The sequence below is a fragment of the Halichoerus grypus genome, chromosome 10 (assembly GCF_964656455.1).
Source record: "Halichoerus grypus chromosome 10, mHalGry1.hap1.1, whole genome shotgun sequence".
Taxonomy (NCBI): Eukaryota; Metazoa; Chordata; class Mammalia; order Carnivora; family Phocidae; genus Halichoerus; species Halichoerus grypus.
The window spans coordinates 120,500,141-120,524,328 of NC_135721.1; the positions used below are offsets into that span (position 1 = coordinate 120,500,141).

A 24,188-nucleotide genomic window follows, 5' to 3' on the forward strand; every position below is an offset into this window, starting at 1 on the left:
ATGCTTGGAGAGTTTGGGGTGTGGTAGCATTGAAACCCCACGAATATCTTGACTGTCCTTGGCAGCTGAATCTGGATGCTTATCCCTTGGACCCTTTAGAGATGGATGATTTCATGTTGGGAGGCATTCTCTGTACTGAGTTACTTAGCTTAGCTTCATAGGTGCTTCTGGCCATGAACAGTGAGGTTCTGCCTAGATGTGTCAGGCCAGGGAACATCCCAAGGCTGTGGTGATTGCTGGTCCCGTGGGTTCCCCCCCACTTGTTCCTTCCTCTTTCTGGTTCAAAATAGTTGTCTAACAGAATCATCTTTTTATATATTCAGAAGGCAAAAAGTCTTAAAAATAGGGCAAGGCACTCTTCTGTGTATAACCTAAGTAAACCAAGGGAGGAAGTTGAACAATGACTGGATTTGGTTTGGAATGGCTTCAGTTTGTTCATGGCCTCTTCTCTCATTTAGCACATTCCCTTCTTTTGTTGTAATGTCAGCTTAGTTATTTTCCCGTGTAACTAAGGTTAGTTTCCATTAGAATTTTAAGGTTCTTGGGAAATATATTTTTATTCCCTTCCTTGTAAAATTATATTTAGCTTTTGGGGTACTAGAATAATCAGTTTGGATCATTCGAGGATTTAGATATATAGTAGATCTATCTCTCCTGCAAGGTGAGGGAACAATTAAGTTTGTTCCTGTTGTGGTTTGGGTCATGCTGGCAAAGGCAGCTAAGATGCAGTAGAAAAGAATACTGACTTAGATTAAGGAATCCTGATCCCCGATCTTGATATTGCCTGTTCATCTGTAAAGTGAGGACAGTACTATCTACTTCACAGGGTTGTAGTGAGATACTAAGTGAAAGGAAGTGCTTACAGAAAACTTTTACAATAAGTACAAATGCATGTTGTTAATCCTTATCTTAGCTACTTCTCAGTGAGATGATTTATTCCTACTTTAGATTATTTAACATAATGTAGACATTCCCAAACTCATTAGTTTTTTTCCCTCTTTAGTCCACCACGAATTAAAGATGAACCTGAAGATGATGGCTATTTTGCTCCTCCTAAAGAGGATATAAAGCCGTTAAAGAGGCCTCGAGAAGAGGATGAGTGAGTATTTTTTATTTGATTTTTGAAAACAAAAAGGATTTGTTTAAAGAATAAATGGGATATAGGTCTCTCCACTACACAGAAAAACTGCATTAATTGACTTTAGTCATCTGGAATTTGTGATTAATGGACTGGGCAACTTATTTATCTTTGAATTATGAGATGCAGGGTTTGCTAAGCAAATAAGTGCTTAGTGTATCATAGGCTTAGCTGGAGAATATATATTTTTATTATTTTTTCATATTTAAAAGGTAATGCCTGTTTATTATAGGAATTTCCAATAATACAGAATTCATAAAGAATATTTAAATTATTTAAGTTGCTTTTAATTTATCACCTACCACAGATAATTTTTCACTGTTAAAGCAATTTTTCCTAGGATCTGTGCCTGTCAGTGAATTCTAAGTGATGTTTCTGTATATAGAGATAATAAAATTGCTCTTAAAATAGTTATTTGAGGCTTATGTGTACCTCTTTCTGAGATTCCGTGAGGTTAAGTTCTATTCCTTATGTTCAGTCTTGTATAGCTTATTATGCTTCAGGAATCTACAGAGGATTTGTGGTAGAAAGTGGATGGGAAGGGAGGAGAGAACTACTTGGTGAACTCATTTGTACTCATTTAGAATGCATACAGTATTTCTTTCCTCCCCTTTCCAGCCAGATGTTACCTTGTGGTAGCCATTGTTGCGCTGGGCATTCGGTTCCCAGACTTTCATCTTCTAGTGGTGTCTGTTTCCAGATAGCCCTCCACTCCCCTTCTCTTCCAGGCCTGTGTGTAGTATAAATTGTTTGTTTTGTTCTGTGTAGGACTGTAACTGTTGGTCCTTGGTCAGGCCTTCTTTCTCCATTCCTGTTCTGACTGTAGAATGTCCAGCTAAGAATAGTCATACCTGCATTCGAAGCCTCCAAGAGGAGTTTGGAGGTCCTGATCCTGTTGGTGAGAACTACTGTGTCAAAGTTGTGTTAATTGCATATTCATGTTCCCCTTTGTAGTGCTGATTATAAACCTAAGAAAATTAAAACAGAAGATATCAAGAAAGAGAAGAAACGAAAACTGGAGGAAGAAGAGGTTAGTAAAGAGACTGTGGCCCTTGGAGGCTTGGGTTTGGAGTAGGGAGTTTTCCATAAACAACTTTTGAAGGCAGATGAGTTTTAGGGAATGTATCGGTCTGTGGTAGAGGAAACGCTGAGAAAAACTCGTAGATGTGTAGCGGTGGCCATGGCACTGTGAGTTTTAAGATCTCTCTTAGCCTTCCAGGGTGTCTACCCATAGCGCTGCTGCCAGCTGATGTTTTTGGAGAAACTGCACCATCTTCATACATGCAGAGGCAGTGTTAACAAGAACTTCCAGGCTTTCAACCTGGAAAAGTTTCCCCTAAGATTGTTTTTTAGCACTCTCATATTTAACAAAGCTTGCTCATCACTCACTTTGGGTAACTCTGTGTGTTTAAAGGCCTTTAATTGGGTGCCCCTTGGACATATGAAGAAAGCCAAGCTCTTTACCACAACTCCTCCCAGTCTGACCCCTGCATCTGGTACCTTCCTTCATCTTGTGCCTCTTCTCTAATTGAACTTGTTCCAGCCACACTGGCCTCCTTTGTTTCTTTTCCACACTGGATTCTTTTGTGCTTCAGAGCTTTATGTAGCACATGCTGTTCCCTCTGTCTGGAACACACATGCTCTTCCTCCCTTCTTCTCCTGGCTTATCACCTTCCTTAAAATCTCAGCTCAACTCAAGTACTTATGGTTGTGGTAGATTTAAAAATACAATAATATGGTTCCTTTAGACACTTGGTATTTCTTGTACTAAAGAGTTGTTAGCAAGTAATTCAAGAGAAGGATGTCAGAAATTCACAGGAGTCTTAATCTTGCACTCTCCTAAGAGAAGGGGTTGAGTGAGTTCTTAGCTCTTACGCTGCATTTGTGGTTAGCCACGGTCATGGGCAAAATGGATTCACAAGTATTAAGTCAGTAGCTCGTCGAAGTATGAGCCGTAAAGATAGTGATAGGGAGCAGTGAGTTTTAAGAGTGTAATCTATTGTAGTAGTAATAAGAATGATGACAATTAAAATTAAATGTAATAGATGCTTACCGTGTGCCAAACACTATTAATGCTTTATATGAATCATTTCATTTAATCTTTACAACAGCCATTAAGAGGTAAACATTGCTACTATCTATTCTCTGCATTTTACAGATGCAGAAACTGAGGTATAGAGAGGCTGAGATCATTTGCCTGAAGTCACACAACTCCTAAGTAGTAAAGTCAGGATTTGATCCCATGCAGTCTGATTCCGGAACCAGTGCACTAGCTACCATGTTATTCTGTCTCCTGTGTGACTTTGCTGATCCTTTAACTCCACAGGAAGGGAGAAGGGTCTTTAATGAAATCACATTAAGAATATTAAGGAAGGGGGTGCCTGAGTGGCTCGGTCAGTTGAGTGTCTGCCTTCAGCTAGGGTCGTGATCCCAGGGTCCTGGGATCGAGCCCCATATCAGCCTACCTGCTCAGCGGGGAGCCTGCTTCTCCCTCTCCTCTGCTGTTCCCCCTGCTTGTGCTCTCTCACTCTCAAATAAATAAATAAAATCTTCAAAAAAATATATTAATGAGTAAGTGAGCCATAGATGATCAGGTCCTAGATTTAGAGAACTGTTTTTTCTGACAACTAGTCTGTTCTTGGCAGTTCAAGTTTATGAGCACCAACTCAAGGAGTTAAGGGTAAAATGTTGAGTGATTGTGGTAGTCACTCCACTTTTATGTAGATGATCAATACAGACCAGTAGGTAAAGAAGTGTGAAACTGTAGCTTTCCATGCTTTTCTATATTGCCTTTAGGCCTTCGTTGCATTAATGGAAAATAATAACCTATCTCTGAGTTTGGAAGGAGTTAGTAATAACTATTTTAAACCATTTGGAAAAAAGAACACTTGACTTTTTCTTTTTTTATTGTTCTTTTCAGCAGCCCTCTCCCTGCAGGGGGAAAAAAAAATGCAGTCTGAAAGACTTAGAATTAATACACAGTCTTCTTAATGGCTGGGACCCCAGATGGCAGGAGCAGTCCTGAAACCTCACTCACTGGCTATGGTTTTTTTCATTTCTGGGAATTGTTCTGAAGTTTCTCAGTGACTGATTATCCCATTTTGAGGCTTGAAAACATACAATGTAGCCAGTAGTTTCCTGATGGAACCATCTGTATGCCTGTTCAGAAGCTGTTCAGAGAATGTCTTCACTGAAAAACATTTCCCTTTCCTGTGGTGTGTTTCAGGCAAAATAGTAAACATCATCTGAATTAATATGATCCTCTAGTACTTCTCCCCAAAATACTTATATATTGGTATTCTCCATTCCTATTTTAAAATATGTCTGGTATTGTAGTCTTTCCCTTCCTTCTACCCCAAAGATCATTTGCTTTAAAATCCTCAGTTTATCTTGATTGTTATCCTATCATATAGTCCTAGAATGTTTTATATTCCAGTCATTCCCATGAATCACACTATGATTTTTCTGGTAAACTTGGGCTCTCATCATGGTCAGTAGCAACTATATGACCTTGAACTATATGACCTTGAACAGGTGTTGAGTTTTCCTTAATTATAACTGGATATGTCAAATCAAACTGTCTATAAATTATAAAGGCCTTTCAAGCTCTGTCATTCTGTAATTGATTTTAGGATTACTCAAAACCACTTTTCATGGCTTATAAAACTTGTTGAATAAAAAATGATCTTGGATAGTTAGACAAAGGAAAATATATATATTTTTTTTAAGATTTTATTTATTTATTTGACACAGACACAGTGAGAGAGGGAACACAAGCAGGGTGAGTGGTAGAGGGAGAAGCAGGCTTCCCACTGAGCAGGGAGCCCAGTGTGGGGTTCGATCCCAGGACCCGAAGGCAGACGCTTAACAACTGAGCCACCCAGGTGCCCCGGAAAATATTCTTTAAAAGAGTTTAGATCCTGTGGAGCAGGACCTCCACTTGTTGAATAGCACATTTTTGTCTGGATGTTTGTGTTTTGAGATTTATCTCCTGTGTTACTGAATTATATTTATTTATATTTGTGCCACAATGACAGCTCATGTGGGGTCATAGTTCAAAGAAGAGCCATTAAGAAATACTATCATAGGAATGGGGAATTATTTTAGGACCTCCTCAACACTTGTTTACTGCTTCCTGACTTTGTGTATGCAAGCAACAGTGATAGGAAGTATTCCCCCACAGCCCCTCTCAGATTCAATCAGGAATTTCCTTTCAAATTCTATATTATCTAAATACAGGGTCTCCTATTCCCATTATTTGATGGTGTTCGAAGAGGTTTAAAGATGAGTAGATTTAAAAACAAGTGAGGATAACACACTGGGATTACTTGCTGTAGCAGTGCTTTCCCAAACATTCCTCTCAGTCTAAAAAATATATATAATTTCTCAGGCTCTTGCCATGCAGAATGAGTGTTTTTAACTACTTTCTCAGGTAACCATTTGTCAGGGAGTTTTGGGAAATACGGCCCTAGAGAAAAAGACCAGTAAATTTTCACTCATCTATCAAATTTGAGAGCATTAGATTTTAAGAACCTCTCCCGTTTTAATATTCTGTGATTCCAGTTTTTATTCCTAATGGCCCCTCAAAACTACTTCTTAAATGTGGTCAGTACTTAAGTGCTTTCTCACCATGTTTCTTTGTAGGACGGTAAATTGAAAAAACCCAAGAATAAAGAGAAAGATAAAGATAAAAAAGTTCCTGAGCCAGATAGCAAGAAAAAGAAGCCGAAGAAAGAAGAGGAGCAGAAGTGGAAATGGTAACATCGCAGCACTGGGTTACAATGTCAGCTCTCGGATTCCACAGCCTAATTAAGCAAGAGTGTTATTAAAATTTAATAGCCTGATCTTTAGAGGAGGAGGGAAGTACTTTAAAAAATCTCTCCAATAACAACATTCTGAAATAAGTTTTCCAGGTGCTAGTGAGAAGGCTAACTAGCTCTAAGCCCATTGGATCTAAAAACTAGGTCCCACCCTGTTGAACAGAATAAACTATGGAAGTGGACTCTGTGTGTGTGTAGGAATTTGGCATATGAAGAAAGTTGCATTTAAAATGGTAGGGAAAAGATGGATTATTTCATAAATCATGTTCAGGAAACTGCCTGTTTGTTTAAAAAAATAACCTCCACAAGGAAATCTGGATGAATATTTTAAAATTGTAGAATAATGAAGACCTTTTGAGGCAGGACATATGACCAGAGCCATAGGAAAATATTTACAAAGTTGATATATCAAAATTAAAATGTTGTATGGCAAACAAATTCATGCCATTAAAAAAAAAGGGGGAAATTTTTGCACTACAAAGGGCTAAGATTCTTAATGTGAAAAAAGGTCTTTTAAAAATGAACAGTCTTAGAAAAGTGATCAGTAAACAAAATATGGGCAAAGAAAAATGCTAAGAAAATAATGAATAATAAATCTTTTTGTGTAATGTCTCTCAGATTAGGAAAACATTAATGAATATCAGGATATCTAGGGTTGTGACTGAGAAAACAGGTGTCCTCACTGGGAGTGAAGATTCAATCTTTATGGAGGAGAATAGCAATAGCAGGTTACTTTTGAGATGTGTGTGTTTAGGTGGGAAATTTTATTTTTTATTTAATGAATTTTGGTGTTTGGAATTTTGAAATTAAGTATTTTTAATACTGGTACTTCTTGAAACTTTGTATGATTTAAATTATACGTGATTTGTACTTGTGTTGAAAAGAGTCCAATGATCCAGAGGTGTATTGTTAGACTACTACAGCTTTGAGGTAACCACTGTTCATAGTTTGGTTATGTAGAGTTCCAGACCCATTTGTATGTAGTTACTCTGTGGCTCTTATAATTTAGAACAGTAATCTCCCCAGCACAGCATGCCTCAGGAAAAGGGAGAGATCAGTGACCAGGGAGGTGTCTGAGAGGAGCAGAGCTGCAATGGCAGAAATGCTCAACACAGCTATGTAATTGGTATTGTTGGTGTGAACACATATGGGGTTAAAATGAAAGTGTGGAAAAGGAAAATCACAGAGCAAAGGAATTCTGGGCCTTTCCAAAGTCAGAATCAGGAAACAAAAGGATACGTGTTTTTATTTTCTTCTCTCTTTTTTTTTTTCCATTGTTTTCTTTGGAACTAATCAAAGTTTTTCAGAGATAGAATATTCACCTTTAATAAAACAATTTTTTAGAGTTTTATTTATTTTTAGAGAGAGAGGAGGGAGAAAGAGAATCTGAAGCAGGCTCCCCACTGAGTGCAGAGCCTGACAGAAGGCTCCATCTCGTGACCCCGAGGTCATAGCCTGAGCTGAAATCAAGAGTCGGACGCTCAACCAACTGAGCCACCCAGGCACCCCTAAAACAATTTTTGAAGATAAAATGAAATGCCTTTTTTTTTTTTTTTTTAGAGAGAGAGAATCTTAAGCAGGTTCCATGCCCAGCAAGGAGCCTGTCGTGGGGTTCCATCTCATGACCCTGAGATCATGACCTTGAGCCAAAAATCAAATGCTTAACTGAGCCACGCAGGCACCCCAAAATAAAATGAAATGATTATGTAAATTAGGGGTTATTAGGAGTCCTGAGAATGGTGGGTTAGTAATTCATCAGTCTTTTATGTCTGTCAGGGTTCTATGGTGGGTGCTCAGTAAGTGTTTGTTGAATGAACAAAGATCATTTCCTTATCACTAGCTCCCTGCTGTCTTCCCCCTTCCTTTGTAGCCTTGGCTGTTGTTGGACCCTGAAGCAGATATACTCTTATCCTGGTCCAGCCTTGTGTGGAATTAGATACCCTGGAAGGGTCTAATAACCTAATTTTGCTTCTGTGGTTGAAATCCTTATCAGTGTTGCCACGTATTAATTCTGAGAGACCGTAACCTTTGATTTTTATTCTTATTTTGGTTTAAGTAGGATTGGTTAGTCTTTAACTGAAGATGATTGGTTTGGGGGTCAGCAGTCTTTTCTATAGCCTCCAATGCATGCTGTCCTCAAGTGTGATTGTTAAATTTTGTGCTTTCTTAAGCACGTTGCTTGATGGCACGCTCTAAGTTTTTATAAGTAGAGAACAAGAATGATGGACCTCTTGGCTGATAGCTTGCCCTTTCTTCCTGTCGTGGTAGGCTGCCTGCTATATTCTGAAGTCAGTGGTCCAGTTCTCAGTGACTTCCACTGACAGCCTAGTCAGGGAGTTAAGTGGCAGATATTCTCTTTTTTTTTTTTTATTATTCCTCTTGCTCTCCCACTAAAAGAGACATAACTTAATCAGTTTGGCAAGGGTGCAGACCGTTTGCTTCCCCCCAAAGTCTGCAGATTGTTAATGTTGCCAAAAAGAAACCAGCAAAGCTTCGATCTTGAGACTCCTTTGGTAATTGTGGAGAAGGGAAAATGGTTCAGATCCCCTCCGGGTTTCTTTATTGTATCACATTTTCCCTATAGAAACAATGTTATAAGTGGTGTTGGTATGCTCAGGCTTGGGAAAACTTAATTAACCGGGATCCCCCTGTTTTTAAGGGTTACCCATTGTAGGTGTGTGGGGTTTCAGGTCTGCCTTGAGTTAAATACACTTGTGTCAGGCCTGACCTGTTGGAACAGAAGTCCCATGTTTATTCTTCACAAAAAGACCTAGAAACTGGGGAATTCGTTGCTGGTGTTAGGTGACTTTTAAATGGAGGTTTCAATCTCTTTTAGCAAAGGCAAAATGCTATAAGGAGTTGGGGTTATACCAGGACTCACAAATACAGTCAGTAATAGTGATAAGAAATTTATGGGATATGGATTGATACTCTTCTCAAACCAGAGAAACTGTCCTTGATTCTAGAGATTAGCTTCAGGAAAGCTATAGTATGTGAGCTTTATTTCTGAATTTTAAAAATTAAATATGCATTTTACAGTGTACTGTGAGGTGCTTGTTAACTGCAAAGGAACTTGATTTCAAACAGCTTATGGATGTTTACCTTCCTGTCTTAAACACGTTTCTAGCACTTTTCCACCTTCCCCTTTTCAAGCATATTTTACTGTCAAATTGATAAGTGCCTTGAATTCATAAGCCTGCCATAGAGAAGTCATTTCGGTGTCTAAGTATGTGTTCTTCTTAATTTTGTTGGTGAGCCACTGATGCAGGCCTAGAAGGGCGACACTGCTGTTTTTATTGGTACAGTAATAGTTGTCGATACAATGATATCAGCCTCTTGAAGGATACTTTCTCTTTCGGTTTAAACTGAGGTTTAGTGTTGAGTGATTGAATCTCTTATTTTGCTTAAATGGTAAGTTACTGTGAGTCCTCAGGATGAACATGTTGGAATAGGAAGAATGATAAAAACAGCTTGGAGTCTTAATTAAAAAACCACTGGAGTTGATGAGAAGAATGGAACCAAGGGAAAACAGGGTGCTCTGCATCTGCTCAGTTACTCTGTGACTGTTTTATGCAGGCTTCTTGTAGTACATACGTGCCTGCACACATCGTACATACATACATACATACATACATGTGAATTTTCTCTGATTTAGAGAGTAATAGATTCTGGGATTTGGATGGGTACCTGCATCCAGGCCTTTCTGTGCCAGTGTCTAGTTGGGAGATCCTGCCAGTTTCATATGGAGAGTGGTAGGTTGGTTACTGAGGATAATGCTCCTTCTAGGTTTAGGATTTTGTTAAATCTTGACTTGGAGGGTTTTTTTTTTTAATTATTTTTAATTGTTGTAAAACATAATAACATAAAATTTACTATATTAACCATCTTTAAGCGTGCAATTAAGTGTATTAAGTGCATTTGCATTGTTGTGTAACCCTTACCACTACCATCCATCTCCAGACCTCTCTTCATCTTACAAAACAAACTGTTAAACAGCAACTCTCCCTCATTCCCCCTTTCCCCTGGACCCTGGTAACTACCCTTCTGCGTTTTGTCTCTATGAATTTGATTACTTTACATACCTCATGTAAGTGGAAATATGCAATATGTGGCCTTCTGTGACTGGCTTATTTCACTTAAGAAAATGTCCTACAGGTTCATTCATGTTGTGGCATGTGTCAGAATTTCCTCCTTTTCTAAGGCTGAATAATATTTCATTGTATGGAGAGACCACATTTTGTTTATCCATTCATCTGTTGATGGATACTTAGGTTGTTTCAACCTTTTAGCAATTGTGAAGAGTGCTGCTGTGAACATTGGAGAACAGGTATTTGTTTAATACCTGCTTTCAGTTGTTTTGGTTATATTCCTAGGAGTGAAATTGCTGGATCATGTGGTACTTCTGTGTTGCATTTTCAAGCAATTGTTCACTGTACTGATTTCCACAGTGGCTGCACAGTTTACATTCTCACCAACGGTGCATAAGGGTTCTAATTCTCCACATGGTTGTCAACACTTGTTATTTCCTGGTTTGTTTTTGCTTTTATAATAGTCATCCTAATAGGTGTGAGCAGTATCTCATAGCTTTGACTTTATATTTCTTAATGATTGGTGATGTTGAACATTTTTTTCAGATGCTAACTGGCCACTTGTGTATCTTTGGAGAAATGTGTATTTGAGTCCTTCGCTGGTTTTTAAAATTGGGTTGGTTGGTCTTTTGTGGTTGAGTTGTAGTTCTTTATTCTAGATGTTAGTCCTTTATCAGATATATGCTTTGCAAATCTTTTCTCTCATTCGTGGGTTGCCTCATCACTCTTGTGTCCTTTGATGTACAATTTTTAACTTTGTAGTCCAGTTGATCTTTTTCTTTTGTTTCCTGTGCTTTGGGTGTCTTATCTAAGAAATCATGGCTAAATGCAAAGTCATGAAGCTTTTGCCCTGTCTTTTCTTTTAAGAGTTTTATAGTTTTAGCCTTTATGTTTGGGTCTCTGATCCATTTTGAGTTTATTTTTCTATATAGTATAAGGTAAGGGCCCATCTTCATTCTTCTGCATGTGAATATCTAGTTTTCCCAACACCATTTGTTGAAGAGATTCCTTGCTCCATTGAATGGTCTTGGCGCCCTTGTCAAAAATCATTTGACCATCTATGTTGACTTTGGTTTTATAGCGATGCTCTTATTATAGCAGTCTGATATGTATAATTTTTATTTAATGTTTCTGAACTTTGTTTAAAATGTTGGAGTTAGAAAAATATTGGAGTTAGAAGATGATAGGAAGTAATAGAATATGCATAGTTAGGCTTTAGAAGGATTCTGTAGAACTTTATGACTTTTAAAGTAGAAATAGTGAAGATTAAAATCTGTGAAGTTTTAAAATATTCCGTCTGTAAGACAACTGACGGACTCAAAAAAGCAAAATGGTGGCGATGGTGAGAAGGTCTAATTCCAGAAAAAGAAAGACGTATCAGCCAATGGCAGTGCATGATCCTTAATTGGATCCTGGCCTATAAAACATATTTTGAATATAATTGGGAAGTTTTTAGTATGGTCTAGGTATTAGAGTACTAATTTTATTAGATGTGATAGTATTGTAGTTATGTGACCGAATATCCTTATTTTTATAGAGATATTTCCTGAACTGTTTAGAGGTGAGGTATCATATCTGCAGGGTGCATTGCTGAAATGGTTCAGCAAAAGATAGGAAACTTAGCGTAATAATAATAGTTGTTGAATGTAAGTGATGGGTATATGGTGTTCCTTTTATTTGTCTTTGTTTTTCTGTATGTCTAATTTTTAAAGTAAAAACGTTTTTTTGTTGTTGTTTTTTAAATTTTATTTTATTATGTTAATCACCATACAATACATCACCAGTTTTCGATGCAGTGATCCACGATCCATTGTTTTCTGTACAACACCCAGTGCTCCATGCAGCACCTGCCCTCCTTAATACCCATCACCGGGCTAACCGATCCCCCCACCCAAAGTAAAAAGGTTTTTTAAAAGCTGTTTCCACTAAACTTTACAGTCACTTATCAGGGTCTGCTATTAGATAGCTCTAGCTAACCCATAAGTACCTTAAAATCAGTATACCCCAACCAAACTATTATTTCCCAGTCTTCTGTTGTATTATGTACTTTCTTGTAGGGTTGTTTTCCCCTCTACCTTCACCTGCCATCTCCATTCCCAGGAGGCCTTTTTCTGTGTATCAACAGCTAAGTAATACCTCTGCCTTGTATACCATGGCAGTAAAACAACTGTTTCCATTTCCATATCCCCCAGTTGTTGCCAAGCTCCTTGAGTGGGGATCCCTTGTATCCAGTCTTAGAACTGAACTGTTCAACTGTATTTTCCTGTGTTCACCTGAGTATTCCATTCTATTTGTTATGAGTGTTGGCTTTTTCAAAGTGAAGAATAATGGCTATTTTGATCCAGGCTTTGAATGTGGGGCCCAGAGTTATTCTAGAGCACCAGTCAATTGAGCAGATTAATTATTTGGGCACTTACTAGGTGCTAATTTCTGTATTAGGTGATCACTAAATGAGGTTATACTTTGTCTTTTAAAGGTGGGAAGAAGAGCGCTATCCTGAAGGCATCAAGTGGAAATTCCTAGAACATAAAGGCCCTGTATTTGCTCCACCATATGAGCCTCTTCCAGAGAGTGTCAAGTTTTACTATGATGGTGAGTTGTTCCAAGGCTGTCTAATTCTTGGCCAAGAAAAGAGTCTGCTTCTATTTAGGAATAGAAAATGAGGAAGGATCTTGTGCTATATAATCCTTTTTGTTTATTTCATTTTGTTTTGTCCTTGTGTGGTTTGGGGGAAGGGTCATCAGGTGTTTACTTAACTCTTAAAGGCCCATTTGGTGATGAAGTGCCTTGAGAAGGAGGCTGTTAATGTCTTAACTACATGGTCCCAAAAATGTCCATCTACGTAGGTCACAGCATTGGTCCCCAAGTTAAATGTTTTTATCTGAACTTCATTTCTGAGGAGCTACTCTTTGTAAGATTTATTAGAAAAGCCTTACTTAAATGGTAGTATTTTACTTTAGCGATACAGTGTAAGCTGACAAGCTGTTCATGATGAGAAATAGTACTAGTATTTGGTTGAAGATTAATTAACCATCAACCTCTAGGTAGGGCTGGTAAGTGTCTATCACTAAGTATATATTGTAGCACAACACTATACCTGTATGTGCAGTCAGATTTTAGGAGCTGCCGTGAAGAAGTGCCCTGCCTGGTTCTCTTAGAACACTCAGAATTGTCCATTAACTACCATTGGTATTTCTGTCCTTGAGTAGAAGAATTTAAGAGTCTGTCTTTGACACTCTTCCTGTTTGCAGTGTAGCACTATGCAGATGGGAACGCTCAGATGACCTCGCTCATTCCAAGAGTTCTACCCAGAAAGGGCTAGAGCATTTTCCCTCAAACCCTATGTGCTTAAGATTCACTGGGTAGATCTGGGCTCATTTAATAGAGGTAGAATAATAGTATTGGGTGCTTTTAAACCAAGTGGTCTGCTCACCAAACTTTGAGAAATACTGGGCAGGAAAACTGCTGAAAGGCATCAGTGGTGAGTTCTGGTGCATCTCTTTGTCCACCAGCAGTGACCTTAGGGCCACAGATACTTACAGATAAAGGGTAATAGTTTATACTGAAAGGCTGGGTCTTGCAAATGGACATGTTAAACTTGGCCAGCTGGAATTCATTTTTTAAAACACTGTTTATTCAGTGTACCTGTGTTAAACATCAAGACCCAGCAGTGGACAATACCCTGATTGCATGCATGTCCTCAATGACAAATGCTTGCATCAGATAAACATTCTGACTAGTGTTGACCAGAGCACACATAGTTGGTCATTCCTGGAGATGCTCAGATATGACTCCAAAGCCAAACTCCAATGAGGAAAAAGAGCCTAGAACCTTGAAGAAGACAATCCTGGAAGTCCATGTATTCTGTAGCTCAAGTCTGGGCTTACCAAGAGCTTTAGAAAGCTCAACTAGGAAAGCCCCACTTTGAGGTTCAAAATGATTTAAAGGAAAGCTAGGTTCTCTAGTCTCTGGGTTCTCTCTCTCTCTCATTTATTTATTTATTTATTTTTAAAGATTTTTATTTTACAGTGAGGGAGAGGAGGGGGAGGGGCAAAAGGAGAGTGGGAGAGAGAGTCCCTAGCAAACTCCACACTGAGCGCAGAGCCTGACACAAGGCTCAAATCTCATGACTCTGAGACCACGACCTGGGCGGAAACCAAGAGTTGGACACTAACCAGCTGAGCCACCCAGGCGCCCCTGGGTTTCTCTTTTCAAGATGAGAAGCCAAGGCCTGAGCCAGGCATCACTGGTCACTATGGTCCCTTCCTCCATTCTTACCCAGTCCTCCATTATAGGAATTCCAGCTGTATCATTTTCTCAGTTGTTTCTTGCTGGGATTTCTTCCCTTTGATTGTGTAAACTCCCACTCTGTAGTAAGTCAGGATGGTGTATTTGAAGTCCAAATTGATACTGTAAGTCCTGCCTACTCTCTAGGGAAGAGAGTTCTCCAGAGTCCTTTGGACCTGCCAGGGAGGTGGGGCACAGGCTGGCTGAAGCAGTGACTTGCCTCTGCTGAGAACCTCCCCTTTTCAGCTCTGACTCAGCAGTTTGTTCTTCCTGGAGCTCAGCCTTTTCCACAAAGTGCTCCCATTGCCAGGAACCTTCAAGTCATCCTCCCACCACTCTACTGCTGGGGGAGCTGTCATTTCCTCTTTTTATGGCTCATCTAAAACAGGAGGCATCAAAATTGCTTCCTCTATTGGTACAGAATTCAGTAAAATTGACCAAAGAGTCTCCATTTTTTTGTTTTTCAAATATTTTTTGATACCAGTTTATGCCAAACAGACCCAAGAACAGTTAAATTCTTTCTTGCCTTTTATTTCATTCATTTTTAATGACTTAAATGTTTTCCTTTGTATTAGAAGCATGTTACAACTTTACTGGCAACTCTAGTTCAGACCTGAGTTGGGGAGATCCAAAGAAGTACAGGAAACCCTTGAAAGCTAATAACCCTATCCTCCCCAAAGTGTCTTCTTGCAAAGGCAGTTAAGGGGGGGGTTGAAAGGGGAAAGTGGCGCCACCTGTTGGCCATTTGAGTTACGGATTTCAAGCGGGTTCTTCCTGTCTACCCTGGCAATTTCAGTTTTGTGCCACAATTCCCTTCATCCCTGCAATTAGGGATGATAACTTCCAACCATCATGAAATGAGATGTCTTCTGAGTTTTGAAATGAATGGGTTTCTGGTTAAGTTTTAGTTTTCTATAATGAAAGTGAAAATCCTTGGTGAATTACTAGTACCTGTGTAACAGTAAGGCAGTGGAATGGTGTTTAACCTCATTTTAGGTATATTCAAATTATTATGCCATGGATTAGTTCCAGATGGTGTTGTAAAGTTGGATAGTCAAGAAAAAGTGGAAATTGGCCCTAAGAGTACTGTTAAAAATACTCTATTTGAAAAGTAGATTAAACTCCCAAGTACTTCCCTTTATTACTAATTAGGTATACACAAAACCCCTGGGCCTCATTCAGATTTACTTTACAAGTTAGCAGTTTTCATTGTGTAACATCAGGATTCCTTTAGAACAGCTTTTACTAACATGTCCACACTACCAAGAACCCCAGTCATCCCTTGTGCTCTGGAAGTCTTATTTCCTTGAAAGAGGCAACCTCAAAGTGCCTGTGTTCCGGAACAGTCATCTCAAACTCTACTATGCACACGTGCCAGCTGAAGGTCTCTTAAAATGCACTTGCTGAACCTGTAGATCTGGGGTGGGGCCTGAGATTCTGCATTTTTTTTTTTTTTTAAGATTGATTGATTGATTTGAGAGATTGAGAGCATGGGTGGTGAGAGGCAGCAGCAGAGTCTTAAGCAGACTTCCCACTGAACATGGAGCCCAAGGCAGGGCCTGATCTCAAGACCCTGAGATCACGACCTGAGCCGAAACCGAGAGTCAGATGCCCAGTCGACTGCGCCACTCAGGTGCCCCAGAGATTCTGCATTTCTAACAGAACTCCCACGTGATGCCAATGCTGCTGGTCTGTGAACCACACTTTGAGTACAAAAGTTCTAGAGGAAGGTCTTATTTAGATTTTTCATGTGGGATATCTGGGCTTGCCTGCTATGGATATATATTATTTTATTCATATTCCACCCACCTAACTTTAAAGAAGAAAGATGCCTATTTCTTTTCCCCACAATTCCTTTCTTCCACTCCCTGCCCTATCCCTTCCTCCCCTTCTTGAACAGAGGCTGCTTAGCTTAGCAGTGGCAGGAGTCCCTCTGAGGATTTGATTTTTAAAAACCATTGAAGAGGTGTAAAGGACCCTGCTTGCTGAAAGGAAAAGGAAGAGTGGCTGGGCCTCCCCCAGCTCATCCCTGTCCTGAGCAGGCACCTGGGAACAGTTTACTGGCATAGTCTCCAGAGAATGACCCAGGTAAATATCTGCTAAAGAGAAGGAGAATTTATACAACTAGATATAAATCACTGTATTGTCTTTGTTGTTGTTGTTACCATGTGTCATCAGACCTTTGTATACCTTGGGAAGGTAAACCATCCGTTAGAAGACTTCTCCAGAGCTTAGTATTTATACTCAAAACATGAATTATACACCTCAATTTTTGGAACCGCTTTTTCCTCTAGGTAAAGTCATGAAGCTGAGCCCCAAAGCAGAAGAAGTAGCTACCTTCTTTGCAAAAATGCTCGACCATGAATATACTACTAAGGAAATATTTAGGAAAAATTTCTTTAAAGACTGGAGAAAGGTATTGTAGCCTATGTATTAATATCCTAGCACCTTGCAGAAATATTAATCAAGGACTAAATTAATAAACTGTAACTTTACAAAAAATTCTGTGGTGTAAAATTTGAGCTTTATGAATTTTTAAAAGTTTTTCTTTTTTCTCTATTCACTATATTATATAGGGTTTCTTTCCAACAATACTTATATTTCTTTCCTCTCACACTCTCATATGGTTGCAGGAGGGAGTTTATTAGGCCACACAAAAAAACCTCAGCTTTAGCTAAGCAGAGGAAAGTTTCTCTCTGCAGGACTGCCTGTTCTCTATCTGCTATTGCAAAGAGAGATGTTAATGTGATGTTCCATTCTGATTCTGTCTTACTTGCTTTTGGTACTTTTCTGCTCTTGAAATCACATTTCCTACATCTGTCTAGGTGATTTTAAACAATCTCATTCTCAATTTGGATTATGTGGACAGAGGCTGAGCTGAAGCTTACTTTCTGAATAGCTCTGGAAATAACATTTAATAAGTGAGTAGAGCAGGGATAATGTTTCTAAGAGAGAATGAGTATGGAAATATTTCTCTCATTACTAAAGCAAATGATATATATTCATGTTTCTCCAACTGTGGGATACATATGCTTGCGGATGTGGCAGGGTGTAAGGAGCCCAAGAAATTACATAAGAGTTCCATAACCTTTTTCAAGGAAAAATCATGTAAAGCATTTTTCTATTAAATATCTTATAATAGAACAAAGTAATAAAGTTATGTTTCTTTTTTTTCAAAACTCATGAATTTAGACTACCTCTCTAGACACCTTTAGTTGAAAAAAATGGTGCTTTGCTGTAATCACAAAGAAACCTATGGGGTAAATAGTGTATTTACCTTCTTCTGTTCCCCCCGCCTTTTTTTTTTTTGACTAGGAGATGACTAATGAAGAGAAGAATATTATCACCAACCTAAGCAAATGTGATTTTACCCAGATGAGCCAGTATTTCAAAGCGCAGTCAGAAGCTCGGAAACAGATGAGCAAGGAAGAGAAACTGGTACTACAGAATTTCATAAACCTCTGGAGAACTTTGGAATAGTGTTTAGTTCATCTAATTTTCTTGGTTCTTAAAATACAGATTTGACTTTAGTAATTTCACATGGCTCTATACTAAAGATTTAGGATTCTTGGCCTAGTAAAGTTTAAATTTTCTTAAGGGTTTTACATAGACTGAATATTGTGAATAATAAGCACTTTATTTAATGGCTCAATGTAAGAACCTGGTTCTCTTGTGACGTAAAATCCAGTCAGTAACTCCAGTAATAGAGTATTTGAGGATGGGCAGACCTGCACAGTGGCTCCTGGATTTTAGGGTTTTAAGACAGCTACAGTAATACTGCCTCTGTATACCTCCTTGTTCTTGATCTATTTTACCCTGGAATCTAGCCATGCTCATCGATCTCCATCTCCACTCCAGAAGGATCTTTCCAGTATCCAGGGGGATGTCGTTTTCTTCTGGAGTACCCGTAGGCAAACTATAGGCTGCTTATTTTTATTAAAAAGTTTTATTGGAACACAATCACATCTACTTGTTTACATATCATCTATGGCTGCTTTCATGTGACAGTGGCAGAGTTGAGTAGTTCCAACAGAGACTGTAGTCCTCAAGCCTAAAATATTTTCTATTTAGAAAAGGTTTGCCAGCCCTTGATCTAGAGAAATCCAGGCTAGAGTTTGTCTTGTCTGTCTTTTTTTTTTTTCTCCAAGCTGGAGGTCCAGTAGTTACGAATTTTAAGGAATTTCAAAACTCTATAGTTTCAGTATTTTAAGGGACTTGCATGTTTATACAATTTAGGCCTTTGAATTTATTATGTAATTCATTGTTTGATGGTGCCTATTTGACCTGTAGTTTAAAAATTATGAGTTACTATAAGAATGATAATTGCGTCAGACTTTTCAGTCTCAGTTGAGTCTTCTCAATATTCCAAATTAGTGAAACCTGGTTTATTCTTTACTTCAGGGGTGTTTTAAAACTTAAAAACCACTTTGTTCTTGTAAATAGCGATCCAAAGATAGGGAGGTTTCACAAGTATCACCTTGTCAGAGCCCTGGCCAAGGACACCTCTTGCCAGCAAGTTCTGAATCTGTTCCCACCCACAAGGCAAGGGGACTTAGTTAAGTTGAATTTCTAAGTATAATATGAAGATAGAGTCAGCAGAGGGTAAGGAGGCTCCATGTTCCACTCCCACTCCTTTTTTGGAGCAAGGATTGCAAAGTATACAATGTATGTATCCATATACCTAGGACGGAATCTGTGACAGGTAGTGAGCTTGAAAAACCATCTGAAATGCTGTTCAACTAAATGTATCTGGAATCTACTAGAAAACGTGGAGATGTTCTTTATGAGGCTCATCATAGACTCTTCCCCATCTGCCATTTTGACACTACTCAACAAAATGATGTTAATTTTTAAAGTTAAATTTAAAAATATCTAGGTAACATGTTCTCACACATAAATCCTTTAAGAAAATCAGTTTTGAATCTGTAGTTGGAGTCAGTCCTCAAAGGTAGATATTTTGGGGAATTTTATTGTACTTAAAGTTTGACAACTCTATGAGAGGTTATCCCTATTTGCATTCCTCTCTTTTTAAAAAAGTTTTTTAAAAAGTCGTATTTATTTAAGTAATCTCTGCACCCAATGTGGGGCTCAAACTCATGACCCTGGGATGAAAAGTCGTATATGCTCTTCCAACTGAGCCAGCCAGGCACCCACATTTGCATTTATTTGTTAGCGATTTTTAGACTTTTCTGTACCTTGAGCTGTTCTTGAATAAGAGAGAAAATATGAATAGGGAACAGCAATTTGAGCCCATTTTGAGTACTTCCTTGCTGTGTTCCAGAAAATCAAAGAGGAGAATGAAAAATTACTGAAAGAATATGGCTTCTGTATTATGGATAACCACAGAGAGAGGATTGCCAACTTCAAGATAGAACCTCCTGGGCTTTTCCGTGGCCGTGGTAACCACCCCAAGATGGGCATGCTGAAGAGACGGATCATGCCTGAGGATATCATCATCAACTGTAGCAAGTGAGTGCAGTTCTTTGTTTGGGCCAGAAATCAAGGGGGCAGGGGGGTCCCTTTGTTCTTGGGAGTACTGTTGCTGGGATCTTTTCCCAGGCTACGCAGAACTGTTGGGAACAACATGGTATCTCCAAGTACTTTCCAATTACTGACTGGTGATGAGGAGGAAACATGGAAATACATGCTCAGCAGATTTATCCACTTTAGGTCATGAAAGGTGAAACTGTCCCTCGCTTCTCATTTCACTGCCCTCCTGCTTTGTTATTTCCACAGAGATGCCAAGGTTCCTTCTCCTCCTACAGGACACAAATGGAAAGAGGTCCGGCATGATAACAAGGTTACTTGGCTGGTCTCCTGGACAGAGAATATCCAAGGTTCCATTAAATACATCATGCTGAACCCCAGTTCACGAATCAAGGTAAGGGGTAGCTAAGAGCTATACCGGTTAGTGGGGCTGATCTCTTTTGTTGAAATGTAGTGTTCTTGGTCTCTAGAATCACTGTGACAAATGACAAACTCTCCACAAAATAAGGCAAATATCCTCATGCTTAGCATTATTTGGTGACCTTCCTAAGAAATACCCATTTTCTGCATCACATTATAATCTGATTCATTTATTAATTCACAAATATTTACTGAAATTCCAGTATGTGCCTGGCACAGTGTGTATGCATGATGTTAGGAATTGTGTTGGTAAACAAAACAGATGCAGTCCCTTCCTTCATGGTGCTTACTGTCTGGTGGTTGGAATGTGATAAAGAATACAATAAATGTGGGGCACCTGGGTGGCACAGTCAGTTGAGTGTCCAACTCTTGGTTTCGGCTTGGTTCATGGTCTTGGGGTCCTGGGATCAAGCACCGTGTCCAGCTCTGCGCTCAGTGCGGAATCTGCTTGGGATCTCCCCCCCATTTTTTTTTTTTTTTTTTTTAAAGATTTTATTTATTTGAGAGAGAAAGAATGAGACAGAGCATGGGGGGGGGTCAGAAGGAGAAGCAGACTCCCGATGCAGGAGGACTCGATCCCAGGACTCCAGGATCATGACCTGAGCCGAAGGCAGCCGCTTAACCGACAGAGCCATCCAGGCGCCCTTTTTTTTTTTTTTTTTTTAAGAATGCAATAAATGTAAATTTACTTCTATAGCTTTCTTCCTCACCTTTCTTGGCCCTGAGGAAAGGAACATGATTGCTCTGAATCCAGAAAGTTGTAAAATCTAGAGTCTTACATACTTCTGGCTTCCTAGGGTTTATATGGGTAGGTTCTACCAGGAGGACTAAATGGGATGATGTATGTGAAAGCACATTGTAAACTGTTGTATACCCATGTGTTGTTATTTGTTAATCCTATTACTGAAAGGGGAAAGCTGTCTTGGAAGGGCAGTCAAGTTCTTAGTAGCCTGCTAGGCATAGCCTGCTTGGGAGAGTCCCATGAACTTCCTACCTCAGATGTACTATGGAAATGTGCATAGCAACCTAAAAGAGAAATGAGCTCGAAAGAAAACAGCAAAGGAATTAGTTCTTTGTAGACTATGACTGTTAACATGCAGGGGACTGGGACTTAAAGACCTTAATCTTGGTTTCTAGGTTTTTAAACATCTGTTAAGACATGAAAGCTGCACCTCAAAAGGCTGTGTCTTGTCGACACTAACTACACACCCTCTTAACTTAGAGTTTGTTGTTCTAATATGAAAAAGACCATCTCTATATTTTCTGTCATTCAGTTAGAAATGTCACTTTTTCGGGGCGCCTGGGTGGCTCAGTCGTTAAGCGTCTGCCTTAGGCTCAGGTCATGATCCCAGGGTCCAGGATCAAACCCCACGTCAGGCTCTCTGCTCAGCGGGAAGCCTGCTTCTCCCTCTCCCACTCCCCCTGCTTGTGTTCCCTCTCTCGCTGTCTCTTTCTCTATCAAATAAATAAATAAAATCTTAAAAAAAAAATCACTTTTTCTAGTTTAAGTATAGAATCAGAAAGAAAACCCTTATGAGCAGAAGTCATCTAAAGAAACATTCTTCTTCAGAAATAAACAAAGGTGGATGAATAATGGTTTTAGTTCTCAAAGAACTCCTAGGCTAGTGGGCCAATTGGGTAAGAATTCAACTGTATTAGAAGAAAGGTAAGCCTTAAGTGTTTTTAGATAAATACAGCAGTTATTCCCAGCACTTACAGATCAGGAATAAATTTATGAAGGAAATTAGATTACATTTAGGTCTTAGAGAGGTATTCCAAACAGCACTGTGTCATGGGCTGAGAGGGAGAAGTGTAAGAAGGAGTAACAAAAAGAATTAGTAAATGGTGATGTTTGCACAACATTGTGAATGTGCTATAAATGTCACTAATGGTAAATTTTACATGTATTTTACACACACAAAAAACAAAATAATGGATATTAGGTTACTTAGAAGTGTTTTCACATATGTTGACATTCAATTATCTTAGCAACCATACCAGATGTACTAATACCACTGTTTTATTAGATAAATTTGGTCTCTGGGAAGCCAGAAAACTTGCCTACAATCCAATAGTTAGTAACTCTGACTTAGATCTTTAGCCTCCTGTTGCTTTCGTGTTATACCCTACTGCTAAATTGTGGCCAGCCTTAAGCGTCTTGCTAAAAAGACTGGCCCATATTCTGCATCTGGTGGAGAACCTTTGAAGGGCTTTGAACAGAGGAGTGTCTTGAACATAACCCCACTTCCGCAAGATTCACAGGCTTTATATGCAGTCATACCAGTAAACATAAACTCTTGTAAATGATGCAAAGGGAAAAGTGCAGGGTACCATTTGAGAGTATACCAGGGCATCTGATTTGGCCTTGGGTTCAGGGAAGGCCTTTCTGAGGAAATAACATTTAAGATAAGACTTACAAGATGAATAGGATTTATCCATGGAAAAGAGAGGGGAATGGGTGTTCCAAAGAAGATAACCTTTTGAAATCCCTGAGGTGAGAAAGAGTTTGGTGGTCTTGACTGAATGAAGGGCAGCCTAGTTGAGGTACAGTGAGTAAGAAAGGGGCATGAGGAAGAGTTTAGAGGGGGATGCAGCCCAGATCTTCAGACTCTTCCTAAAATTGTTTATATTATTCTAAATCCAATAGGAAGGTACTGGGTTCTAACAAGGGGAACAGTACCAGGTTTGTGTTTTAGAAACTTGACGTAACTCATCATTCTGAGTGCTAAATTCTGTGGAGATTGGATCGGACACACACCAGAAGTAGGGTTACCAATAGGATGTTGTTGTAATATTCCAGGCAATGAATGGTGATGGCTTGGACAACATGATGCCGGTGTGGGTGAAGAGAGGTGAACGGATTCCCAAATACATGTATACTGCATTCTCTTACACCTGGGATTCTAGCTGATTCTAGGAGAGCCTCCAAGGGTTGACCTCTTTGTTGTTGATAGGGCAGGTGGAGGACCTCCAGGGCTGAGAGTCACCAATTTATTCCTGACAATATCCAGATAACCCCCATATACTGTAGGGATTTGTGCAGGTTTCTGAATGATGGTTATGGTAGTGAACCTAGAAGTCACCCACATGTAGGCCCTGCCTAGAATTTTATACCCAAGACAGAGAATCTACTCAGCTGGGTTGGGATCCTAAGAGTCATGAAGATGGTTAAAGGCTTGGGAAGTCATACTTCCTGTTAAGAGAAAAAGAAATGTGATTTCTTTAGCTTTTGCCGGTACTTGTTGGCTGTTTCTCACTCAGCAGAGCAGTAAGAACTTCAGAGGTCCGGATTTGACAGCGCTTTGAATAGTCTTTAAATGCACTGCCAGCAGGAGAAGCATTCTCCCGATAAAAATAGGGAGTTACAAGCATTAGGGGTTTTATTTTTTATGAAATATTTCAGATATACAAGAATAGATAACAATATGGTGAAAGCTCATGCCCACCATCTGGCTGTGTCAAACTTTAACATCATGTCCTGTTTGTTCAATTACTCATTTTGTAAGAATATTCTGATAAACAAAGCTGAAGCCCCTGTGTACTATTCACCTCCTTCCCTAGAGGTTACTATAATGAACTTAATGTTTTCATTCTCGTATATATTTTTGTATTTTTACAATATGTTTCTCTGTGAATAAACAATAATGTAGCATTGTTTTTACAAGGTATAATTTTAGGTATGTTATTGAGATCGTTCTGCAACTTATTTATTTCACTCGGCTTTGGTTTTGATATTTTTATCTTGACGTATACTTCTAATTTATCCATTTTATTTGCTAGATGGTGTTCTGTTTTATAAAAAAAATTACTCTCTTGTCAAGAGACATTTAAGGTTGTTCATAGTATTTTGCTGTTACAAACAGTGCTGGATCAATACATCTTCCTTGTATATATGGATGAAAATTTGCCTTAAGGATTCTTCATTAGATATTTTTAAATTTTTCTCTA

At 39.0% G+C, this 24,188-nt stretch overlaps 1 protein-coding gene across 1 annotated transcript in view; it reads left to right on the top strand.

Moving 5' to 3' along the window:
* Positions 1-24,188, top strand: part of TOP1 (DNA topoisomerase I) — an 89,549-nt gene that overhangs the window by 47,951 nt on the left and 17,410 nt on the right. Inside the window, exons 6-13 of the mRNA XM_036121381.2 lie at positions 1,004-1,099; positions 2,093-2,168; positions 5,783-5,895; positions 12,523-12,638; positions 16,628-16,749; positions 17,649-17,771; positions 19,615-19,802; positions 20,070-20,214. Of these exons, the coding sequence (XP_035977274.1) occupies positions 1,004-1,099; positions 2,093-2,168; positions 5,783-5,895; positions 12,523-12,638; positions 16,628-16,749; positions 17,649-17,771; positions 19,615-19,802; positions 20,070-20,214 (979 nt within the window). The remainder of the gene's footprint in view (positions 1-1,003; positions 1,100-2,092; positions 2,169-5,782; positions 5,896-12,522; positions 12,639-16,627; positions 16,750-17,648; positions 17,772-19,614; positions 19,803-20,069; positions 20,215-24,188) is intronic.